Here is a 22,114-nt window from a genome sequence, read left to right as displayed (position 1 = left end):
AAGCAATCTTAAAGCGATAGAGGTTTTGCTGGGCTCTCTAATGAGTAATTGCAGCTGTGTATATATAAGCAATGGATGGGAGCAGCTATTCCCAGACTGTCCACAAAGAAGAGCCTCACTAATTCCCCTGAGTGCACCCTGTGATGGGCTAATCATGTCCCACCCCTGCCAAAATTACAGCTGATTGTTTTAACCATTATTTTTCACAACTTTTAATTTCTGCTTTCCAAAGGATCATTGCCTGAGATAATTACAAAATCTGTCCTTGTATGTCAGCATCTCACATGGGGAGAGAGGGGTGGGGGGGGAGAGAGAGAGAAGGGGGGGGAGAATGGGCAGGGGGAGGGAGGGGGAGAAAGAGAGAGAATGAGAAGAGGGGAGAGAAAGAGAGACTATGGGGTGACTAGGGAGAGAATATAAGAAAAAGAAAATACAATGTTTAAAACAAATGTATGTTATTTATTTAGGAACACTAGAAGTAAAAATAGACATGGATAATTAAATGCAAATAAATCAAACTTCATTTTGATAATTTGTTACAGACTTCTAAAACGAAGATAGAGATAGACAGACAGACAGACAGACTGAGATAGATATATAGACAGACAGAGATAGATAGATAGATAGATGGATGGATGGATGGATGGATAGATAGATAGACAGACAGACAGACAGAGATAGACAGACAGATAGACAGACAGACAGACAGAGATAGATAGACAGACAGACAGACCAACAGAGATAGATAGATAGATAGATAGATAGATAGATAGATAGATAGATAGATAGATGGATGGATGGATGGATGGATGGATGGATAGACAGACAGACAGACAGACAGACAGATAGATAGATAAATAGATAGATTTAGAACCCATGATATGAATGTAGAACTCTACAGTAAAATGTAGCACATGCTGACACACCTGCTATTTTATTACATTATGAAAACCATTTTTCTTACATGGATAAAAAAAATAAATAAAAATGTGCATTTCGCTTAAACTGAATATCCCTTCAGTAATAAACTGTATTTCATTTTACATCATAATTATCTGTGCGAGCCTGGTGGGTCTCCAGAGTGATAAGTCACCCAGTCACTGTCATATTTTAAAGTGTCCCACAAAATGTGTATTTTGCAGCCCACCCTGTAATCATCTATTAAATTGGCTCTTAGCGAAGCTTGCCATATCTGATCTGATGGCCCCATTCTGGATCTAGAAGTTCTTCATATTGATCCTGCAATTATTTAAAAGAAATCCCCATCGCCTCCTACTTTTTCCAAATAAGGCTATTTAGATGCTTTCCAGATGAGTGAAGGAGCAGAGCTGAGAGAGCTAAGCCCAGCATTGTGCATCAGTCAGCATTACTGCTCTCTACACACTTAGCCAGCACACAATTCGCAGCACATCCTACTCATTTGCAGCCAATTACCACTCACTGCTAAGTATGGACTCTTAAACTCCAGTGGTTGAGGACACACTTGAAGGGATGTTTGTAAGTTGGAGGAGGGGAGGACAGAAGATGCAAGTTTGAGGAGCCCTCACACACAGCAGACCTTGCCATTTACTGAAGGATCACTAGTGGATGGACACCAGACCTGAGAGGACCTCTTCCACTTTGAAGGACACACAGCTCCAAATCCCTGGTGCTATGACCCGCTTGTGGTTTAGAGGGATCTAGTCTGGGATACGGACCTTTCAAGTTGGACTTTAAAAGAGAGCTCTAGAGACGAGACAGAAGTGAAAGAAAAAGCTTCATAGTGACTGAGCAATGAATGTGAGCAGAGAGAAGGTCCAGGTGGACATCTCTAGTGGACCAGCCTCGGTTGTGGTGGAAGCTGGACCCTGCAGTATTCACGGTGAGATGATGGAGAGCAATGGGGAACAGAGACTCTCAGCCAACGAGATACCTGTCTATGGGTGTCAGAGGGACAACAGGCAAGGAGGGGACAACCAGAATGGCAATACCCCTGGGCAAGAAGGGATGGTGGGAGCACTTCCAGCAGTTCACAGAACCACTTCTTTCTCTGTTTTGGACATACTGGACCCTAACAAATTTAACAGCAAACAGAGACTGTGCTCTGTGGCGTACAAGCCTAATACAGACTATATTATCAGAGGGGAGGACAAGCAGGACCCGGGGGCAGATCTGGCCAACCAGAAACCCTGTCTAGAAGACTTTGACAACTGCAAAAAGTCTGCAGATGTTTTAAGTAAGTTTCTAACAGCGTACTCTGTGAGTGTATGTATCTGTACAAACCCGAATATCTACATGTTTATATTCACTCATATGTGTTTGTTTGTTTGTTTGTTTGTTTGTGTGGGTGTGTATACGTGTGTGTTTGTTTTTGTATATGTATGTATATATAATGTGTGTGTGTTTATAAATAAATGATATCCATGTGTATATATACACACACGTAACATGGATATCATTTATTGATATGTTTATTTTTTTATATTGGTGCTGTTTAATTTAATTGTTTTATAAGTTGTACTCTTTATTATGTTAGTTATAGTATAAAGTATAACTTGTATTACAAACTATTGGAAACAGGATCTGTATCTAGTATTCAATGAGTCACATTTGCAGTCACTGGCCCCAGAACAAAACATGCTGCACAAGTCATGCTGCTGGTCTAAGGAACCAGAGGGGATGAGAGGGTCATATTGAAATATTTCAGGATTATTACAGAATAAAACAAACACTGTGGGTGTAGTAGTGTGATTCTAAAACTTGTATTCATTCCCAGGGATAGCAATATCCTTAGCAATACTTAGTAATGTGTTTATAGTAAAATGCAGGTCAAACAGATTCTCAGAAATTGGTTTTAGTAACAGCTGGAATGAATGGAGGCTGTAGTTATTACAATGTGTCAATGAATGTTTCTTTCATTTTATAACAAGAGATGTCTAACTTTGATACATCACCCATATGTGCTTGTCTGGCAGTTCTAGAAGTAACTGAGGCAGATAGTTCTAAGAACAGACTGAGTTTATCCATACCTTCATAGTCTGCCAATAATCTGCCTAAAATGAACAAGTAATTACTCTATAAACTCATACTGTGCAAGTCTAGTATGTATCATATTTAATTCTTTATTTATATGTATACACTTATTTTCATTTGTACAATTTAGCCATAGCTAGGGTATAATTTAATAAAATATCAGGCCGTGTCAGATACTATATTTCTCTGTTTATACGTAATACAAAATATTATTATTATTTTTTTGGGGGGGGGGGGGGTTCTAATTGTGTGCCAAATATATCCTGGGCAGTAAAGCGTTAATATAGTCCAAATCTATCTGGGAAACATCTCCTGTTTGGTTGCTGTTGCTCAGGGCGACAGATTCAATTTTCTCTTCTCCCCTTGGCTTTTTTAGGACAAATCAGACTAATTGTGACAAAACGCCGGTTATCTCTGGAAAAACAATTAAATTCCTTCGATTACATTTATGGCAAAATGTGCTTAGCAGAATAAAGAGGGCAGATAATGGGGAGAATCCCCCCAGAGTAGCGTGTAGCAGTGGGCTGGTCGATATCCTATTATCGAGTTGTGAATATCTCTTACAAGCAGCTTGCAAACTCTCTCCTAACATCTAAATTATAGGGTCACAATTCGGATAATTACTCGATTAAAACCTATTAAACTTATTAGGGTGACTATCGATCCAGAATTGCATTCGACCCAGGGAAAAGATTGCTTTTTTGGGGGGTTGCAAAATATCCCAACTTTTCCAAAAATAATTTACATATATCTGAAATGAGTTTACTTAGAAAAAAAAAAAGGCAGTTCTATATAAAAATAAATACAAATAAATACAAATAAAATACAAATATTTTTTTAAGATACTGGTCTATATATATCCATATAAGCAAACAATATACCATAGTGCAAAAAAAAATAAAAAAAATAAAAAAATTATGTATATAGATAGATAGATACACACTTCTACAAATATTTCTACATATTAATACAGGAATTTGCTTATTTTAAGGGCACACACATATCTATCTATACATACAGGTAAAACGTGTAACTAATTTAAAGGCAGATAATTTTATTTTTATTTTGTTTTTATACACGAGACAACGTTTCTGTCTATGTAAAGAATTATTGAATTAATACATAGCTTCAAAATCGTATACTTTATGAAAACTCAGTAGAACAGATTGAACATTTCAAGTACTGATAATATTATCATGTTATATTAAGGGATTATATTGGGACAAATTATCGATAAGCAATTTTCATGGGAATGACAGAACTAAACGTTACTTTATAAAATAAAGTTATATTATATATGTTACATTCGAATTGGTAAAACCTGCAATGGGAATGTATGAGTCAATTGGGAAGTTAAGTTTATTGACTTTATGACAATAAGTTAAAATTAAGGATATGATCTTTAGAACATTTGAGTGTGAACCCTAACTGATATTTATACCAATATTTTTTTATATTTTATTATTGACTAAATAATCTCCTTACAAACTACCAGTCACCTGTACATGACTCAAACCATATAAATTTCACAGTAACATAAAACATATAAGACACACTAGGTGTATTCACAAAACAAGGAATTATAGTGAATTGAAAGTCCAAATGCAGTTTTTAGGCTGAAATAGTCAAACTATGACTTAAGTTTAGTTTGAGGTGTTTCCTAAACTTCAATTCCTTATAATAGTCTTTTTTTTTTCACATTTTTTTTCATTTACATTTTTTTTTAGAAACTTCATCTAATGTACGATTACATCGCCATTTATTATCTAAAGGCCCCAACCACTCCTAAAACAATATTGGATTTCACATTTAGTTTATGATACTTTATTTATATGCAACAATACATGAATTGATAGACTGATCATTTAGAATGTCAGGAACCTATGTTACAATTTGAAGGAAATTGCATGTTAAACAAAAACAGATTCAATAATATTAGAAACTTGCTTTTTTAATAGTATTTGTATTTAAATATAACATCGCTATATTTAAAATACAATCGTTTACAATTACAGCAATGTTTAAAAGATCTCTATATAATATATTTGTAAAAGTGTAATATATAATGTAATGGAAAAAATGAATGGATTTGAGTAATAAATAAAAAATGTAATGCTATTAGCATGAACTAATTCACGATTAAAACCCGATTAGCCTTTTATATATATATATATAGATAGATAGATAGATAGATAGAGAGATAGATAGATAGATAGATAGATAGATAGATAGAATAGAGTAAAATGTAACATTGATTTTCTAATGCAAATGTGCTAAATTGTATAAATAATTTAATCAGCTGAAAACTGAGAATCCCATGGATTGGTTTTAGGATAAGTGCATTTCATATTAAAAAATAAACTTTTAATTTAGAAAATATTTATATTGCTAAAAACAAAATCTTGTGGAAGCAAAAAGTGTCATTTAATCAGCTAAAAAAAAAATTATATTTTTTTTATGATGATAGATAGATAGAGGGATATATATATAGATAGATAGATAGATAGATAGACAGATAGGTAGATAGATAGATAGATAGATAGACAGATAGATAGATGGATAGATAGATAGATAGATAGATAGATAGATAGATAGATAGATAGATAGATAGATAGATAGATAGATAGATAGATAGATAGATAGATAGATAGATAGATAGATAGATGGATAGATAGGTAGATAGATTCCTAGTGGCTATGCATGATGGGGGTTGCATTTAGCTGGTGGAGCCCGGTAAGCTGTATAGATAGATTTATCTGCCCCAGGTTTGCAGTCAGACACCTGAACACGTGTTTTCTGTAGAAGAGCAGTCTTGCATTTCTTACATTGATTGTCTGTTGTTATGGTTTACAGTTCCCGAAGAATACAATGTATTTGCCTGTATAGGAATTTATAGGTGAGATTTATACAGACAGGGATTTTACCTAATTTAGGGATCACAGTAATGCATCGATCTTTAAACACAGTCCAGTTAACCAGCATGTTTGTTTAGAGAGTTAAAGGGCACAGATAGCCCCTACACTCAATCAGGAGGTAAAAGTTCACTCCCAATCTAACTAATGCTATATTACACACTTACTGTATTCCATCAATTCTTCAAGGGGCAATACCTGGTGATATTATTAGCCCTGACTACCTGACACAAACTATTTCTACATCAAAGGGATGGTCAGACAGGCCCCCAACTATTCTAAAACTACCACTCCCATGGGGCGTAAGGGTGGCAAAGCATCATGGTCTTGCAGTAGTTTTACAAAAGATGGGCCACCTTTGGCCACCTCAGTCCTATACCTTTACTGTAAGCAGAGTAATATTAAAGCACATGTGGGACAGGTACACACAGACATAGAGATACAGAGAATTAGAGTTCTTTTCCTTTGAACTCAATTTTGACCTATTTTTTTTTTTTTTTTTTTTTAAGTGGGCTGTGAATTCCCCCCAGCTCACTGCTCAGGGTATAGATGTTATTTTAAACCTACTTTTGTATTATACATGGTAGTATATACATGGCATTATTATAGCTCTGTAGGAAAGGCAGGGATTGGATGATAAAAGGCAAGCTGCTATTCCTGGTTAATAAAGGGATTATTTAGCTTTCCCTACGGTATTGAACTTTTTCCATGCATTTATAGATGTGTGAGTGTTTTTAAGGAATTATCATCAGTATTTAAAAATATATATAAATATATTAGAAAAAAATGATTAATAAATGAATTGTCATGCAGCATGCTATATTTAGGTTTAAGGTTTTTATCTTGGCAAGTTTCATTTTGAGTTTATTTGTTAAACTATTTGGTACCTAAAGAGAGGTGAATGCATTAATTAATGGATTAATTAATCAGCGAGGCGAGGCAGATTCCATGCTACATGCTATATTTATATCTAACTGATCAATAAGTCCCTCTCACAGAGCAAGAATGGAACTTAATATAAAAAAAAAAAAATAGATTAAAAAGTACGACAAATAATCTCAACAAACTATTAGAGATTGAAATAAAACATTTGTATTGAAACAGAAAGAAACAAATTCAGTTTAAAAAAAAAGTCCCTTAAAAAGAGATTCTTTCATTCGATTTTTTTTTTCTTGTTTTTATTTCGTTTTCTGTAAATTCCAATTCTTTAATTGTTCCTGACATGAAACAGGTGTAACTAGAGGGAGCGCGTTAACACCAGACTGGTCTTAGAACAAGTCCACTGAGTTAGAGAATATCCCAATCAGGGTTATTTACTAAGCAATTCATTGTCGGATAGTCACGCTGGATCTGACAATGCTATAGAAAACATAGCTGGGAAATCTCGATTCGCTGTTAAAACTAAGTTGTGCGATGCCCGTGCTGAAGTCTCGATAATTCAGCGTTTGATGATTCATTCTGTCTGTTTTCTACAATCATTAAACATTCTCAGAGTAACTTTCTGTTACATAGTATTCGGCATATGTCAGTGTGTGTGTGTGTGTGTGTGTGTGTGTAATGTGTCTGTGTGTATAATGTCAATCTGTGCATGTGTGTATGTAATGTGACAGTGTGTATAATGTCAGTGTGTATGTGTGTGTGTATGTAATGTGACAGTGTGTATAATGTCAGTCTGTGCATGTGTGTGTGTTTGTATGTAATGTGTCAGTGTGTGTGTGTGTGTGTGTGTGTGTGTGTGTATGTAATGTGTCAGAGTGTGTAATGTCAGTGTGTGTGTGTGTGTGATGTGTCAGAGTGTGTTATGTCTGTCATGTGTATGTATGTAATGTGTCAGTGTGTATAATGTAAGTGTGTGTATGTAATGTGTCAGTGTGTATAATGTCACTGTGTGTGTGTGTGTGTGTGTGTGTGTGTGTGTGTGTGTGTGTGTGTGTGTGTGTGTGTGTAATGTGTCAGTGTGTATAATGTCAGTGTGTATAATGTCAGTGTGTATGTAATGTGTCAGTGCGTAACTGTATAATGTCAGTATGTGCATGTTGGTCGACATTATATGGGTATTGTGTGTTTGTGTTATGTGTGTTATTTGTGTATTGTTTGTATATGTGTGTTTGCTTTGTTCTTTGCTTAATATTATATAGAACATATATTTATATTTTATAGAGATTGATTAAAGTAGATCTTGTGCTAATCAGGGAAAGCTCTCTATATATTCAAAGAGATAATTATACTGGTTTCCATGGTGATTGCTCCTTATTTAACACTTTGTTCAAGAATAGCATCGTTTGTTTTTTTGCCTTGATAAAGATATTTCTGTAAATAGAGACTATGGTGTGTGCATGTGCATTGTAGTACATGGGAGCTAACCATTATGTGTGTGCATGCATTGCAGTAAATGGGGACTTTTCTAAGATGTCTGAAAGCTTGTTATAATGTATGTAATAGACATTGCAATATATGTACACACAGACATATATGGGAGATATACCATGATAGACACAGATATTACAATCTATAGGAGATATACCATGATGTACACACAGACTTTGCAATATATGGGAGATCTACTATTATGTACACACAGACATTGCAATATATGGGAGATATACCATGATGGACACACAGGCCTTGCAATATATGGGAGATATACCATGATGTACACACATAATAATATATAATAATATATAATAATAATATATTGTACATATATTGTACATAATAGTATATCTCCCATATATTGCAATGTCTGTGTGTACATAATAGTATATCTCCCATGTATTGCAATGCCTGTGTGTACATAATAGTATATCTCCCATATATTGCAATGCCTGTATGTACATAATAGTATATCTCCCATATATTGCAATGCCTGTATGTACATAATAGTATATCTCCCATATATTGCAATGTCTGTGTGCAATATATGGGAGATATACTATTATGTACATACAGGCATTGCAATATATGGGAGATATACTATTATGTACATACAGGCATTGCAATATATGGGAGATATACTATTATGTACACACAGGCATTGAAATACATGGGAGATATACTATTATGTACACACAGACATTGCAATATATGGGACATATACTATTATGTACACACAAGCATTACAATCTATATGAGATATACCACGATGGACACACAGACAGTGCAGTATATGAGATAACAGGTCCATAGGTTTGGTGTGGTCACTAAACATCCTTTTTGTGTTTGCAGAGAATGGGGATCTCTATCACCAGGCCGGAGAGGAGTGTCAGAACCAAGACTTCAGTCCTGGACCTGGAAGTGATCTGGAGGAAGAAGAAGATGAAGAAGAGGAAGAGTTCTGTAGTGAAGAAAGCAGCAACTCCACATCTTCTGGGACTGGAGACAGGGGGACTGATGGAGGAGCTGCTCAGGGAGGGGAGTCTATCAGCCCTGCTGGGTCTAACCAACAGCAGGCCAATGGGAAGAACCAAAGTCAACAGAACCAGCAGCAGAATCAGCATGGTAAGCCCAAGAGGAAGAGGACTGGTTCTGACTCTAAATCTGGAAAGCCCAGGAGAGCACGCACTGCTTTCACCTATGAACAGTTGGTGGCGCTAGAGAACAAGTTCAAGTCCACCAGGTACTTATCTGTATGTGAGAGACTCAACCTAGCTCTGTCCCTGAGCCTAACTGAGACCCAGGTCAAAATCTGGTTCCAGAACAGACGCACCAAGTGGAAGAAGCAGAACCCTGGGGCAGACACAAGCGCCCCCACAGGGGGGTCCAACCATGGAGGAGGATCAGTGGGACCAGGTATGGGAGGAGGGCTCAGCCCTCTTAGTCACTCACCCCCCATGGGTAACCCACTGGCCATGCATGGTCACCCAGGATACCCCGGCCATGGACCAAGTGGTCTTATGTGTACCACCCAACTGCCCTTCCTGTCAGGTCCAGCTGTCCTATCACCCTTTGTCTTGGGGACCCAGTCCTATGGGGCTCCTGCATTTTATGCACCCCACTTATAAGAAAAGGACAAACTGACTCAGTGCTCTGCGTGGTGGCTACCCAAGTCCATGTGAGCAAAACCCCAGGGAACATTTAACAAAACGCTGTAAAGACCCAGCCAGCAAAGTCCAAGGACAGGTAATAACACTACCAGGAGGGGGCGTAAGAGCTCCCAGCTCAACCACATTGGGAACAATCCCATCACTACTGACAGAAGCTTCAAACACAATCAGTAACTATCAGCAGCATATATACAGCAACAAGCTTCAAAAACTGGCTCAGAATGTGGAATGATGGAGGGCTGTATGTATCACTGTGTAGAAATATCAAGATACAAAGTCGCTTCATTCTTTTCAGATCCCCAAAGCAGATTTAAAAAAAAAAAAAATGTTTTTGGGTCACATTACTGCACATTGTATATTAATATTTACAGACAGATTTTTGTAAAGGGATGAGGGTTAAAATCCCACCTTCTTCTCCAATTTTAACCATCACTATTCTAGCTCTAGAATGTATATTGAATATTGTGTTGATTCCCTACACTCACGTCTAGTAATATCCATTGGGGGAAATATCTCTTTAAATAACATGGTGACATGAAATTTTTGTCAGACATTCTCTAACAGATTAAAAAGAATTGTACATTGTATTTTCAGTATGTTTTGACAACTGATAGCTGAGCACAAGACAGTATAATATTTGTTCTGTATATATGTATTATGATGTGATTCAAAATCAAATTCCCAGAAAATTTTCTTTTTAATTTTTTTTTTTCAAAATGAAAGAAAAAAAATATATATATAAATCCCAAAACATTTCTTTTTCTTTTTTTTTTTGGTTTAAATAATGTATCCATTTTCCTCTCAGGGTAAATAGGAATTTAGAGATTGTATGTATTTAACATTGTTGGAAAAAAAAAACAATGGGTAATGTTCGTGTTATCACGAGGTTATACTATTATTTATCCATTTAATAGATTTAATAAAAAAAAAAATTAAATGAAAAAAAAAAGAAATAAATATATGGTTGTAACCCGTTTCTCTATTAGTGAGGTCAGCAGTACAATGCTCTGTCTGCGAAAGGGTTAATAAACAGTGTAATATAATATATTACTTTTTTTTTTAATTTACCTGTTTGTGTAAATAAGGATTAATATGTTTAATTTTATTTTATTTGCCTATTCGAAGCACTTTGAAAAAAAAAAAGACCAGTAAATAAAAAATAAATTAAAAAAAAATCGTTTTAATCTTTTTTTTTTATTGTGTTTTTAATTCTTCCGTTCTCAGAAGGTTTATTCACTAAAACAGTTTTTTTTTTTTGGGGGGGGGGGGGGGGGGGAGTGAATTGAAATGGTATACTTTCTATAATATAGGTAATATTAGCCGACTTGAAAATAAAATCTGTCAATCACCCCCAGCTCTGATTAACTAGAGAATGCAATGTTGTAGCCTTTTAATATTTACAGTCAGTTCGCATTAAAATTCGATATTTAGTAAATAAACCCCTCCATCTATGAGGGTCTGTTTTTTTTTTTGTTTTTTTATATATCACAATCAGTAATTCACCAGAAAAAAAATAAATCCAGGTTTGCTGAGTCTCGAATTATCTTCTATCCAAATACAATAGCTGGAAACGACTAAATCAAAACCCTAATTATTTAAAGGAACGAATTCTATTTTCAGTGAGCCGAATATACTATGGTTACACATTTTCCCGTTTGAGTATACATACACACGCACAATAACACATGTATACTTACACGTTTCACATATTTTTTAAATGTTTAAAAAAAAAAATACATATACAATTTAATATATAAAGATATATAAATAATTGTAAATTTATATATAATAATTTATATAAATATATAATTTAACTATAACCTGCATGTACTGTTCAATGAATACAATCCACATATACAAAATACATTTATTTGAACAGTATAAATAAACAGCTATATAGTGATATAAACATATATTAACATCTGGTCCAGTATAATCAGAAATTAATTACAATATTCGTTGTTTATTTTTGCTGGATGAGTTTTGTAGAATGTGCAGGATGCAGTTCCATCTAATTTCACATAGTGTGTGATATGTTACATATTAGTCCACTAATATTACATTCCAAGCCTGTTACTCCTCCTGTACAGAACTCAGTATCTGCATGGGAGTTCAATAGTTGGAATATTTCATAAAATCAATCACAACACAACAAGTGACTGACTGCTGCTGATGTGTAAATTGCTGATTGCCACAGAAGACACCTTACCAGGAGACAACACAAACAGATATAAGCAATGATTCATGCCTGTCAGGGCTCTCAGATTGCTTCTAAAAGGCACATACACAATTGTGATGAATCGATAAGAGAACATATGTAGCAATGCACACAGGGGAGCTGGGTATTTTCATTATTGACTGTCAAATTACAGATACTCAGCATTCTAAGAGTTACACCAGGTATGTGTGCCACTCTCTACACTATACCAACAGCCACTGCTTACTGGCAGGAATGTGTCAAACACATCTTAAAGGGACTCGCTGGGGGTAAAGAGCAAATGTTACCATGCCAACTAAGAGATACATTACATAACAACATGTCAGGGTGACACTGTGTGTGTTATGGGGTTAAATATTGTTAAAATAAAATAAAGTAATGACAGATCTAGAAAGAGATGGTATACCTAGCCGAGAGAGAGAGAGAGATTAAGTACCCCTCTACAAAGTGAGAAAGAGAGAGTGTTTGTTGTGTGTATGTGTGTGTGTGTGTGTGTGTGTGTGTGTCTCTACACTTGTTATTAAACACACAAAATTATTACAGGTGTGTGTATGTGAGTGAATATCCGAAATCCATATATTTTCTTTTCTTTTTGTAAGTTATAAGCTTAGCAATACAATGTCTGTGAGAGCGGGAGAGATATAGCAATATTACTAAGTGTATGTGCTGTCCATGAGTGTGTTGTGTGTACATTATGTATGTGTGCATGTTTGTGTATATCTATTTGAATTGTTTTTGTAAGTCTTTGTAAAAGGAAAGGAATAGAAAATGAATAGAGAAAGGAAGAGATATATTATTTACACAATGGATCGGTCTGATATCGGTATATATTTAGACATTTTCAGTTCTTGAAACTCAACCCAGCAGCCTGTATTCCAAGACAAGCAGTTGGTGGTGGATGATGGGAGTTGGAGTGCCAGGGTTCCAAGCACTGGAGACAGACTGCACTCCCAGCACGCTGTGCCACCCATTGAACCCCCCTCCCCCAGCCCCCAGCCCCCTGTGACAGTATTAAATGATATCTCTCCAATCCCATTAGCGCCTTCCTCTTGTTGGCTTCCTTGACTGAGCATTTTTGACAACCTTTACTGCGGCTGCTGACACTTGAAGCGTGAGCAAGTTATAATTTGTGACAGGGAAATTACATCTTTCCACAGACATTGATGTCTTGCAATGTAAATGGCAGCGAGAGATTGGAGCAGATCTGGGAAGGGGGTCATTGGGCTGCACTTTGAGAATAGCATTCTCTATCGGCTGCACTACCAACGATTGCCAGCAGATGGCGAAAGAGACGCAGTGTGAAGGTTCTGCTGCTGTGGAAGAAGATGTTTTGTGATATGCGAGTGTGTTAATCTCATAGAATGATGGAACGAGTCATTGAAAGAAGTATCAGACAAGATGTAAACACGCTTTCCGTTATACAATTTGAAACCTATATAATATCATCCATTGTTTAGGCACAGTTCATTAACATGTCTAATAACACGAGAAAACACATTCTTGGTTATTCACTAAAGTGAGAATTCAAAGTGGATTTCAAATTTAAGGGCAAAGCAGTCTAGCTGAGAAAATTCTCGAAGTCAGCGACGCTTTTACTTCGGGTACTTCGAGGAGCATTATAGGCGTTAGGCATACAAAACCTGATTCTTAAAGCTATAGTGCCGCTCTGCGGTTCCTCCACCCGGTGAGTAAAGGGTTAAAACCCCGGTTTCCACTAATCTGTTTTAAGTGCCGAGGTCCCTGGTCGGTCTCCTCTTCCAGCACTGTAATCGAGAGACACTGGATATATGATAGAGTGTCATCTTCTCTCTATCACTATACTACTTCCACTCCTGGCCGACTCTTATCTCGGGATCGTGGGCAGGGAAAAAAATTCAGGAAAAGGTAGTGTTTAAATTGCTCCCAAAGGCCACCTGTGGTGACAGTCACTGGTGCCTCCCGGTGCGCTCCTGCTATTTTGGAATTAGCGACTTTCAGTGACTTCACGCTCTGCATGGAGACGCTGAACGCTCCCCATAGAGATGCATTGAGCCCATGTGAAACGATGATCAGCCATGGGAGAAGAGGCGGCCGCAGTGAAATCAGTGAACCGGGGAACTAAAGATAGATTAGTAATAATATTGTATTTTACTTAATTAAGGGAGGCCCTGAACTAAATAGTATAACACGCTACCATTTGCAATGCATGTTTATATTCAGAACCTTAGACAGTTCCTTTATGGTATGTAAGGTATGTACCACTTCAAGCAAGGAGGAAAATAGTAAGAGGAAAAAAAGGGAAACAAGTTGAAAAAAAAAAAGAGTCTGAAAGTGTAAAATAAAAACAAAGTAGAAGCAACAACAAATGACTATGTTCAGGTATGTCCTGGAGAATCGTGTATTAGGAGAAGGGAGGGAGGGCTTTCCCCAGGTGACAGGTAGGGACATTGTCATTCATTGTAGTATGCGGAACAGGACCACATCCTGATAACTCTCCCCATAACTAGCACGCTGCTGGTTCAGAGCCTGAAATATAATGACAGACACTGCTGAGGAACACAGGAGGTGGACAATTCCAAGAGATAATTCTGCACTGGGTCCCATATACCCTAGGTCAGGCATAGGACACCTTCGGCACTGCAGATGTTTTGGACTACACCTCCCATGATGCTTTGCCAGCATTATGTGTGTAAGAGCATTATGGGGGATGTAGTCCACAACATCAGGAGTGCCGAAGGTTGCCTATCCCTGCCCTAGGTACTCCATCTTGTCAAAGAATTCTCAATCAAAATGCCTACTAAACCTCCTCAGAGGTAGAGGGCCCACATCACAATCCTCTTCCATAGCGTGGATTTAAGACTGCACTATAGACACTTTAGGCACCATCATCACTTCCTCTCATTTAGGTAGTCATGGTGCACCACCCTGCTGTTCAGTATTAAGTTGTTCTCAGCCAGTTTGACACTGAATGTATGTGTCTGGCACTCCAGATGTTGTGGACTACATCTCTCCTAATGCCCTTACAGCCATAATGCTGGCAAAACATCATGTGCGATTTAGTCCACAACATCTGGAGTGCTGAAGGTTGCCTACGCCTGTCTATGCTACAGTAATGTGGTTCTTACAAACCATATGTTCATATAAAAATATCCTAGTCCTAGCAGGGCTAGCTATCTCTTCTTGTGCAAGAGATTGTTTACATTTTGGCATATTTTATTGGAACATTGCTATTGTTCCAAAGGAATTCAGATGTTCCCTTCCTCTATTTCTAGAATAATGTTTCATCAGTTAAAAACTCAGGCAGTGGCATACCTACCACATTCGCAAGGGTCGAGAGGTTGGGGAGGCAGGGAAAGGAACACATGGAACTGAGACACCTGAAAGGGCTCTTAGGGGGAGGAAATGAGACACCTGTAGGGGCTTTTGCAGGAAGGAAATGAGACACATGGGTGGGGGAAGGGAAAGGGTGGGAATGAGATAAATGGAAAAGCCTAGGTGGGAAAGAGACACAGAGTGGCTGGAGGAAGGGAATGAGACACATGGGGGGGCTGCGGGGACCCAGGACAATTTTCACACCAGGCCCGGTGGTTTCTAGTTGTGATGAAACTATCCTGTTTATTCGGTACTTTGACTTTTTTTTGTTTGGTAGTTGAAACTACCGAATACCGCCCGCCCACCTGGCTCATTAACTTCAAAGAGAACAGTGACTTAAGTGCTCTCCCTGTGTGGCCGCCGTTCGTATAGTTGAACGTCACGTGCAGGAGAAAATGGCGGCTAGCTTGTTCGCACGAAAGGAGGCAGCGGGACTTGGTCATCGAGTGTCTTGAACTAAAATCGGACACTAGACTTCCCGAACACTGGTCAAACTTTGCGAACGCCTGCTTCCTTTCCCTGATCAGCCAGGAAAGCGCCATTCGGTAGTTTTGTTCCCACGAACCAGGGGAACAAACACTACTATGAGCCAGGGGGTACTGTTTGTGGATTTGTTCGGTTTAAAGACTTTCTGAAATAGAACGAATGCATAACCTAAACTCATGAAACTATTTCTGGGCAGGAGCCTCGTGTGCGGTCGGTCAAATTAAAACCTCCATAAAATTCCTAAACCCCTGAACTGATCTGGGTGATTTTTTGATATGTTGGTCACCCAGATAAGTGCTATCAGGAGATTTATGGGGATTTAGTGTGTTTTGGTGTACTTTTTAAGTTTTATGGAAAATAATTTTTTTCTGCCTGGAGATAATTGAGTTATTACAGTATCGGACTCAATTATCTCCCAGGCAGAGAGGAGGGATTGTATGATATGTATGGGGAGTGTCATACTTTTTAACCTGGCTGTTATTGGTGTGTAACTTTGTGTTGGAGTCCCCCACAAGGTCCATGTGGGAGTGCCCATTGTATGGGGACTTGTATAAAAGCCAAGTGTGGCACCATTAAAATTAATTCCTGTTGTACCCTTCATCTAGTCTAGGCTGATGTTTGGGTAACGGTCTACTTGCTGGGGAGAAACTGCTTGGATGCTGCTTTCGTCAGGGAACCGTTTGAATCTACACCCGAACTGCTGAAGCCTGAATGATTATAGCTTGCAGTTCGGGAGAAAATAGGCAAACGGGTATCTACAATACCAGCGTTCGCAACACCTCTGAACTCAGGAGTTGACTTAAGACACCCTTTACCTGCAGGTGTTTGTAATCCCATTTCTGTTGCATCACCGCAAATACCTAAGGAACTCAGATTTCTTGAAGACGAGTGGGGTAACACTAGGTTTGGGATAAATCGTTGGGTAATTTGTTTATTTAATGTAAATTCTTACATCTCCAACTGAATATTATCATTATATATATATATATACACAATCTTGTCTCTATATAAATAATTTAAATTAAGTGAAAACACCTCAACCAAAGGAAAATACTAACTTTCCATTTAGTTGACATATACAAATTGGCTTTACCATTTACATAAATATTTTACAGTCTACTGGTACAAGTAAGAGCCACTAATGGCTGATTGGATAAATGAAATCAATGGTCTATGGAACTCAAGCATTACCTTGTAATTATGCAAATTATGGATTTCAGGGGGAAAAAAATGGTGTGAAGCAATTGGGGAAATGTAGCAGTTTAATGTCCCTAATCTAATTAGCAAATTTTTTTTCCACATCTAATGAGTTTACTTTAATAAATTAAACAGATTACAGAACATTTTATCATCTTACCCTTTGCTTATGTTTAGGTTTGAAGTATAATTATTTGCAAAACTTTCTAGCTTTTACAGAAAATGGCAGCATTTGAAGAGAACTATTTGTTTAATTAAGAAGGATATGCTGGTTTTCCAACTGATAGGAGAAGCAATACGGTTTTTGGGTTAGAGAATCAGCACAGACCGCACTTCTCACACTTTTTTTTTTTTTGCAGTGAAACAGATAATAAAGTGCTATAAAAGATCAGCGCCGGTAACCCGTGTATTAAGATATTGCATGGGATAAAATCATGGTTTGGCTGCTAATGGAATGCAAATATCTGTGTTAGCCGAGCTTTAAAACCTTTTTAGGGCTTGAAATTTTACCATACAGTTTTAGCGTACCATATGCAATGACTCTCTGCCACATTAACAGAACTTTAAAGAACAACGCTCAATATATAAATAAAGAATTAAACTTCATGCATAATCAGCCAGTTGTGGCACAGCGCGCAAATGGGACTATGGAATTATTTTAGTGTTACATGTAGCAGTCGGAGTATCTCCCAAACTGCTGACTTCCTGGGATTTTCAAACAACACGATTTACAGAAAATTGTGTGAAATTCAAAAAGCATTCAGTGAGCAGGATTTGTGCTGTTGAATTCTTTGTTAATGAGTGTGATCAAATGAGAATGGCCAGACTGCTTCAAGTTAACAAGAAGGCGAGCAAAACGTATATAACTACATCAGCGCTGCCTTCAGAGGGGTAGCAAACAATGCAGTGTTCTGCATTTTCCCCCTATCATGAGGGAGGGTGGTGGTCCAAAGAGCTGGCCATTCTAGTCCCTCCCAAGGCAGAAGGCGCTGAGGGAGCTGCAATTTTCTTGCTTTGCCCCTCGTGATGCCGGGAGCTGGAATATGACATCACTCCTGCCCCAGAATTACTAAACAGCGTGCGAGGGAACAGCAGCCACTCTGGACTTAGGAACAGGATTCACTCCAACTCTCCCAAAGTTAGGGAGGCTGAAAAGATAAAAAAAAAAAAAGTAAAACCATGAGAAATAAAATTATTTTTTGAGTGTATGTGCAAGACTTTGTAAATGTAATAAAAAGCTCTAGCTACACGACTGCCCCTTCTCTTGCATACAAACCTGTACATAAATCATAAATGAAAAAAAGTAATTTGTGTGTGAGAGAATATGCATGTGTCTGTCTTTCATGCAATGAGTGTCTGTCAGTGAGTCTGTGTCTGTCAGTGTGTATCAATCAGTGAGTCAGTCAGTGTATATGTGTCTGTTTCCGTCTGTGAGTGGTTGTGTCAGTGTGTCTATTAGTGAAAAGTGTGTGTTGGTTAAACAGTGTGTGAGCCAATGACTACGTATCCGTCAGTGAGTGTATGTTAGTGTATGTGTATCAGTGAGGGCACGTTGTCAGTCAAGTGAAAGCGTGTGTGTTTAAAAGGATGAAGTACGAAGAGGTAGAGCTCTAAGAGGAAAAGGTGGAAACTAAAGAGGAAGAGGTGGGTCCTAAACCGGAAAAGACGTGGCCTTGACAGGAAGGGATGGGGCAAATTTAGATTGGGGATGCCTACGTTTAATCATGCCTAGGGCAACATAGAAGCAAAATATGCAGATGGCCATCTTTGAACATACAGCATGTCAAGCCTTTTAGTAGATGGGCTACAGTAGTTAACGATTGCATTGGGTTCCACTCCGATCAGCTAAGAATAGGCAGCTGCAGCTACAGTGGACCACGGAGCACTAGATCTGCACAGAAAAAGATTGGAGAATGTTACCTGGTTTGACAAATCTCGATTTATGCCGTTACACAGAAATGGTAAAAATGGTCAGAATTAGAAGCAAACTACATGAATGAATGGGCATTCATTCTACCATGCATCATCAGTTCAGCTTGGTGGTCTAATGGCATGGGGAGTATTCTTGGCACACATTAGGTCAATTCTTATCAATTGAGCATAGCATGAAACAGCCTCAGTATCTTGATGACCATTTGCATTCCTTAATGGTCACAGTCTTCTGAACTTCTAATGGCTTCTCCCATCAGGATAATGTCACATGGCATCTCAAGCTACATGGTTAGTTACATAGGCTGAGGGGATACTTGTGTCCATCAAGTTCAGTCTTTCTGTTTTTGAGGCAGATTCAAAAGTAGACAAAGTACATTGATGCAGTTTGTGGACTCAGCATAATATGTCATGTGAAAATGACTAACGCTCCATATTGTTTATATGTTAGGAGATGGAAGGGTTTACATTGTGTTTGTGCTCTATATTTTAATTTAGTATAATTTTGTAGTTCCCTTCATCAGCATCACCACTATTAAAAGGGTCAGTCTACACACCATAACCACTACAGTGACCAGAAGGCACTAGCACTAGAGAATCAGGGACAGGGCCTCAGGTGCCTGGGAACAAACATAATCACCAACATTTATTTATAAAATAATTTACCAGGAAGGATACATACTCTTGTTTTCAAGTATATCCTGAGCCCAGTAACACTGCATTGTTACAATAAAGTACAATATAATATTAAAAATACAAAATTATATTCATACACAACATACAGTATCTCACAAAAGTGAGTACACCCCTCACATTTTTGAAAATATTTTATTATATTTTTTCATCTGACAACACTGAAAAAATTACAATCTACAATGTAAAGTAGTAACTGTACAGCCTGTAAAACAGTGTAAATTTGCTGACCCCTCAAAATAACAACACACAGCCATTAATGTCTAAACCGTTGTCAACAAATGTGAGTACACCCCTAAGTGGAAATGTCCAAATTGGGCCAAAAGTGTCAATATTTTGTGTGGCCACCATTATTTTCCAGCACTGCCTTAACACTCATGGGCATGGAGTTCACCAGAGCTTCACAGGTTGCCACTGGAGTCCTCTCTCACTCCTCCATGACGACATCACGGAGCTGGTGGATGTTAGAGACCTTGCACTCCCCCACCTTCCATTTAAGGATGCCCCACAGATGCTCAATAGGGTTAAGGTTTTATGACATGCTTGGCCAGTCCATCACCTTTACCTTCAGTTTCTTTAGCAAGGAAGTGGTCGTCTTGGAGGAGTGTTTGGGGTCGTTATCATGTTGCAATACTGAACTGCGGCCCAGTCTCCGAAGGGAGGTGATCTTGCTCTGCTTCAGTATGTCACAGTACATGTTCACATTCATGGTTCCCTGCACTCACGCAGGCTCAGACCATGACACTCCCACCACCATGCTTGACTTTAGGCAAGACACACTTGTATTTGTACTCCTCACCTGGTTGCCACCACACATGCTTGACACCATCTGAAAAATAAGTTCATCTTGGTCTCATCGGACCACAGGACATGGTTCCAGTAATCCATGTCCTTTGTCTGCTTGTCTTCAGCAAACTGTTTGCGGACTTTCTTCTGCATCATCTTTAGAAGAGGCTTCCTTCTGGGATGACAGCCATGCAGACCAATTTGATGCAGTGTGCGGCGTATGGTCTGAGCACTGACAGGCTGACCCTCCACCCCATCAACCTCTGCAGCAATGCTGGCAGCACTCATACGTCTATTTCCCAAAGACGACCTCTGGCTATGACGCTGAGCACGTGCACTCAACTCCGTTGGTCGACTATGGCGAGGCCTGTTCTGAGTGGAATCTGTCCTGTGAAACTGCTGTATGGTCTTGCCCACTGTGCTGCAGCTCGATTTCAGGGTCTTGGCAATATTCTTATAGCCTAGGCCAGGTATAGGCAACATTCAGCACTCTAGATGTTTTGGACTACACCTCCCATGATTCTTTGCCATTATTATAGGTGTAAGAGCATTATAGGTGGATGTAGTCCACAACAGCTGGAGTGCCAAAGGTTGCCTATTTCTGGCCTAGGCCATCTTTATGTAGAGCAACAATTCTTTTTTTCAGATCCTCAGAGAGTTCTTTGCCATAAGGTGCCTTGTTGGAATTCCAGTGACCAGTATTTAACACACTTGCTCCCCATTCACACCCGAGACACTAACGAATTACATGACACCGGGGAGGGAAAATAGCTAATTGGACCCAATTTGGACATTTCCACTTAGGGTTGTACTCCCTTTTGTTGCCAACGGTTTAGACATTAATGGCTATGAGTTATTTTGAGGCAACAGCAAATTTACACTGTTATACAGGCTGTACACTTACTACTTTACATTGTAGCAGAGTGTAATTTCTTCAGTGTCGTCACATGAAAAGATATAATACAATATTTACAAAAATGTGAGGGGTGTACTCACTTTTGTGAGATACCGTATTTAACACAGAGTAGCTAAAACATTATCAACCATGATTACAGGTGCATTCTGTTTTGAGATATGTAGAGAGAGATCTCCTAAAGGATTTCAGGCTGAGGGTAGATTTGAAAGTGTCCGAGAGGTTATTCCATAATTGCGGTGCTCTGTAGGAAAATGATGATCAAGCCGCTTTCTCTTTGTTTTGTGATAGACTAAATAAAGTGCTGGTACTGGAATTTATTTTAAATACCATCTTTTGTTTTTCACATGCTATTACATAATTTCATTGTAATATTTAACAATAGCTTATTTCGGTGAAAAATAAAAAATATATACAATATTTTTCAGTGTTAAAATGCGTTAATCTAAAAAAAAAAAAAAAAAAAAAAAAAAAAAAAGAAATCCTGAGTAAATATAAATAAAAGTCATAGTTGCATTATTTGTTCCATAACATGACGATTTATACATTTTAAAAAACACACATAAACGCACAA

General features: G+C 38.0%; 1 protein-coding gene across 1 annotated transcript; it reads left to right on the top strand.

Annotated features, from left to right (window-relative positions):
• The first annotated feature begins 1,565 nt into the window (after positions 1-1,565).
• Positions 1,566-9,993, top strand: NKX1-1 (NK1 homeobox 1). Its single transcript, XM_063459836.1, has 2 exons — positions 1,566-2,215; positions 9,150-9,993. Exons 1-2 carry the CDS (start codon positions 1,774-1,776, stop codon positions 9,923-9,925), a joined length of 1,218 nt encoding a protein of 405 aa, XP_063315906.1. The 5' UTR covers positions 1,566-1,773; the 3' UTR covers positions 9,926-9,993.
• Positions 9,994-22,114: the final 12,121 nt, after the last annotated feature.

Source organism: Pelobates fuscus, chromosome 6 (assembly GCF_036172605.1).
Source record: "Pelobates fuscus isolate aPelFus1 chromosome 6, aPelFus1.pri, whole genome shotgun sequence".
Lineage (NCBI taxonomy): Eukaryota > Metazoa > Chordata > Amphibia > Anura > Pelobatidae > Pelobates > Pelobates fuscus.
This window is presented reverse-complemented; position numbering and strand designations above follow the sequence as displayed.

Bases quoted from the DNA above. Each gene is read 5' to 3' on its own strand.
- NKX1-1 (XM_063459836.1), top strand. From the start codon at position 1,774: ATGAATGTGAGCAGAGAGAAGGTCCAGGTGGACATCTCTAGTGGACCA. The intron at 2,216-9,149 runs GTAAGTTTCTAA...TTGTGTTTGCAG, and splicing joins AAAGTCTGCAGATGTTTTAA to AGAATGGGGATCTCTATCAC.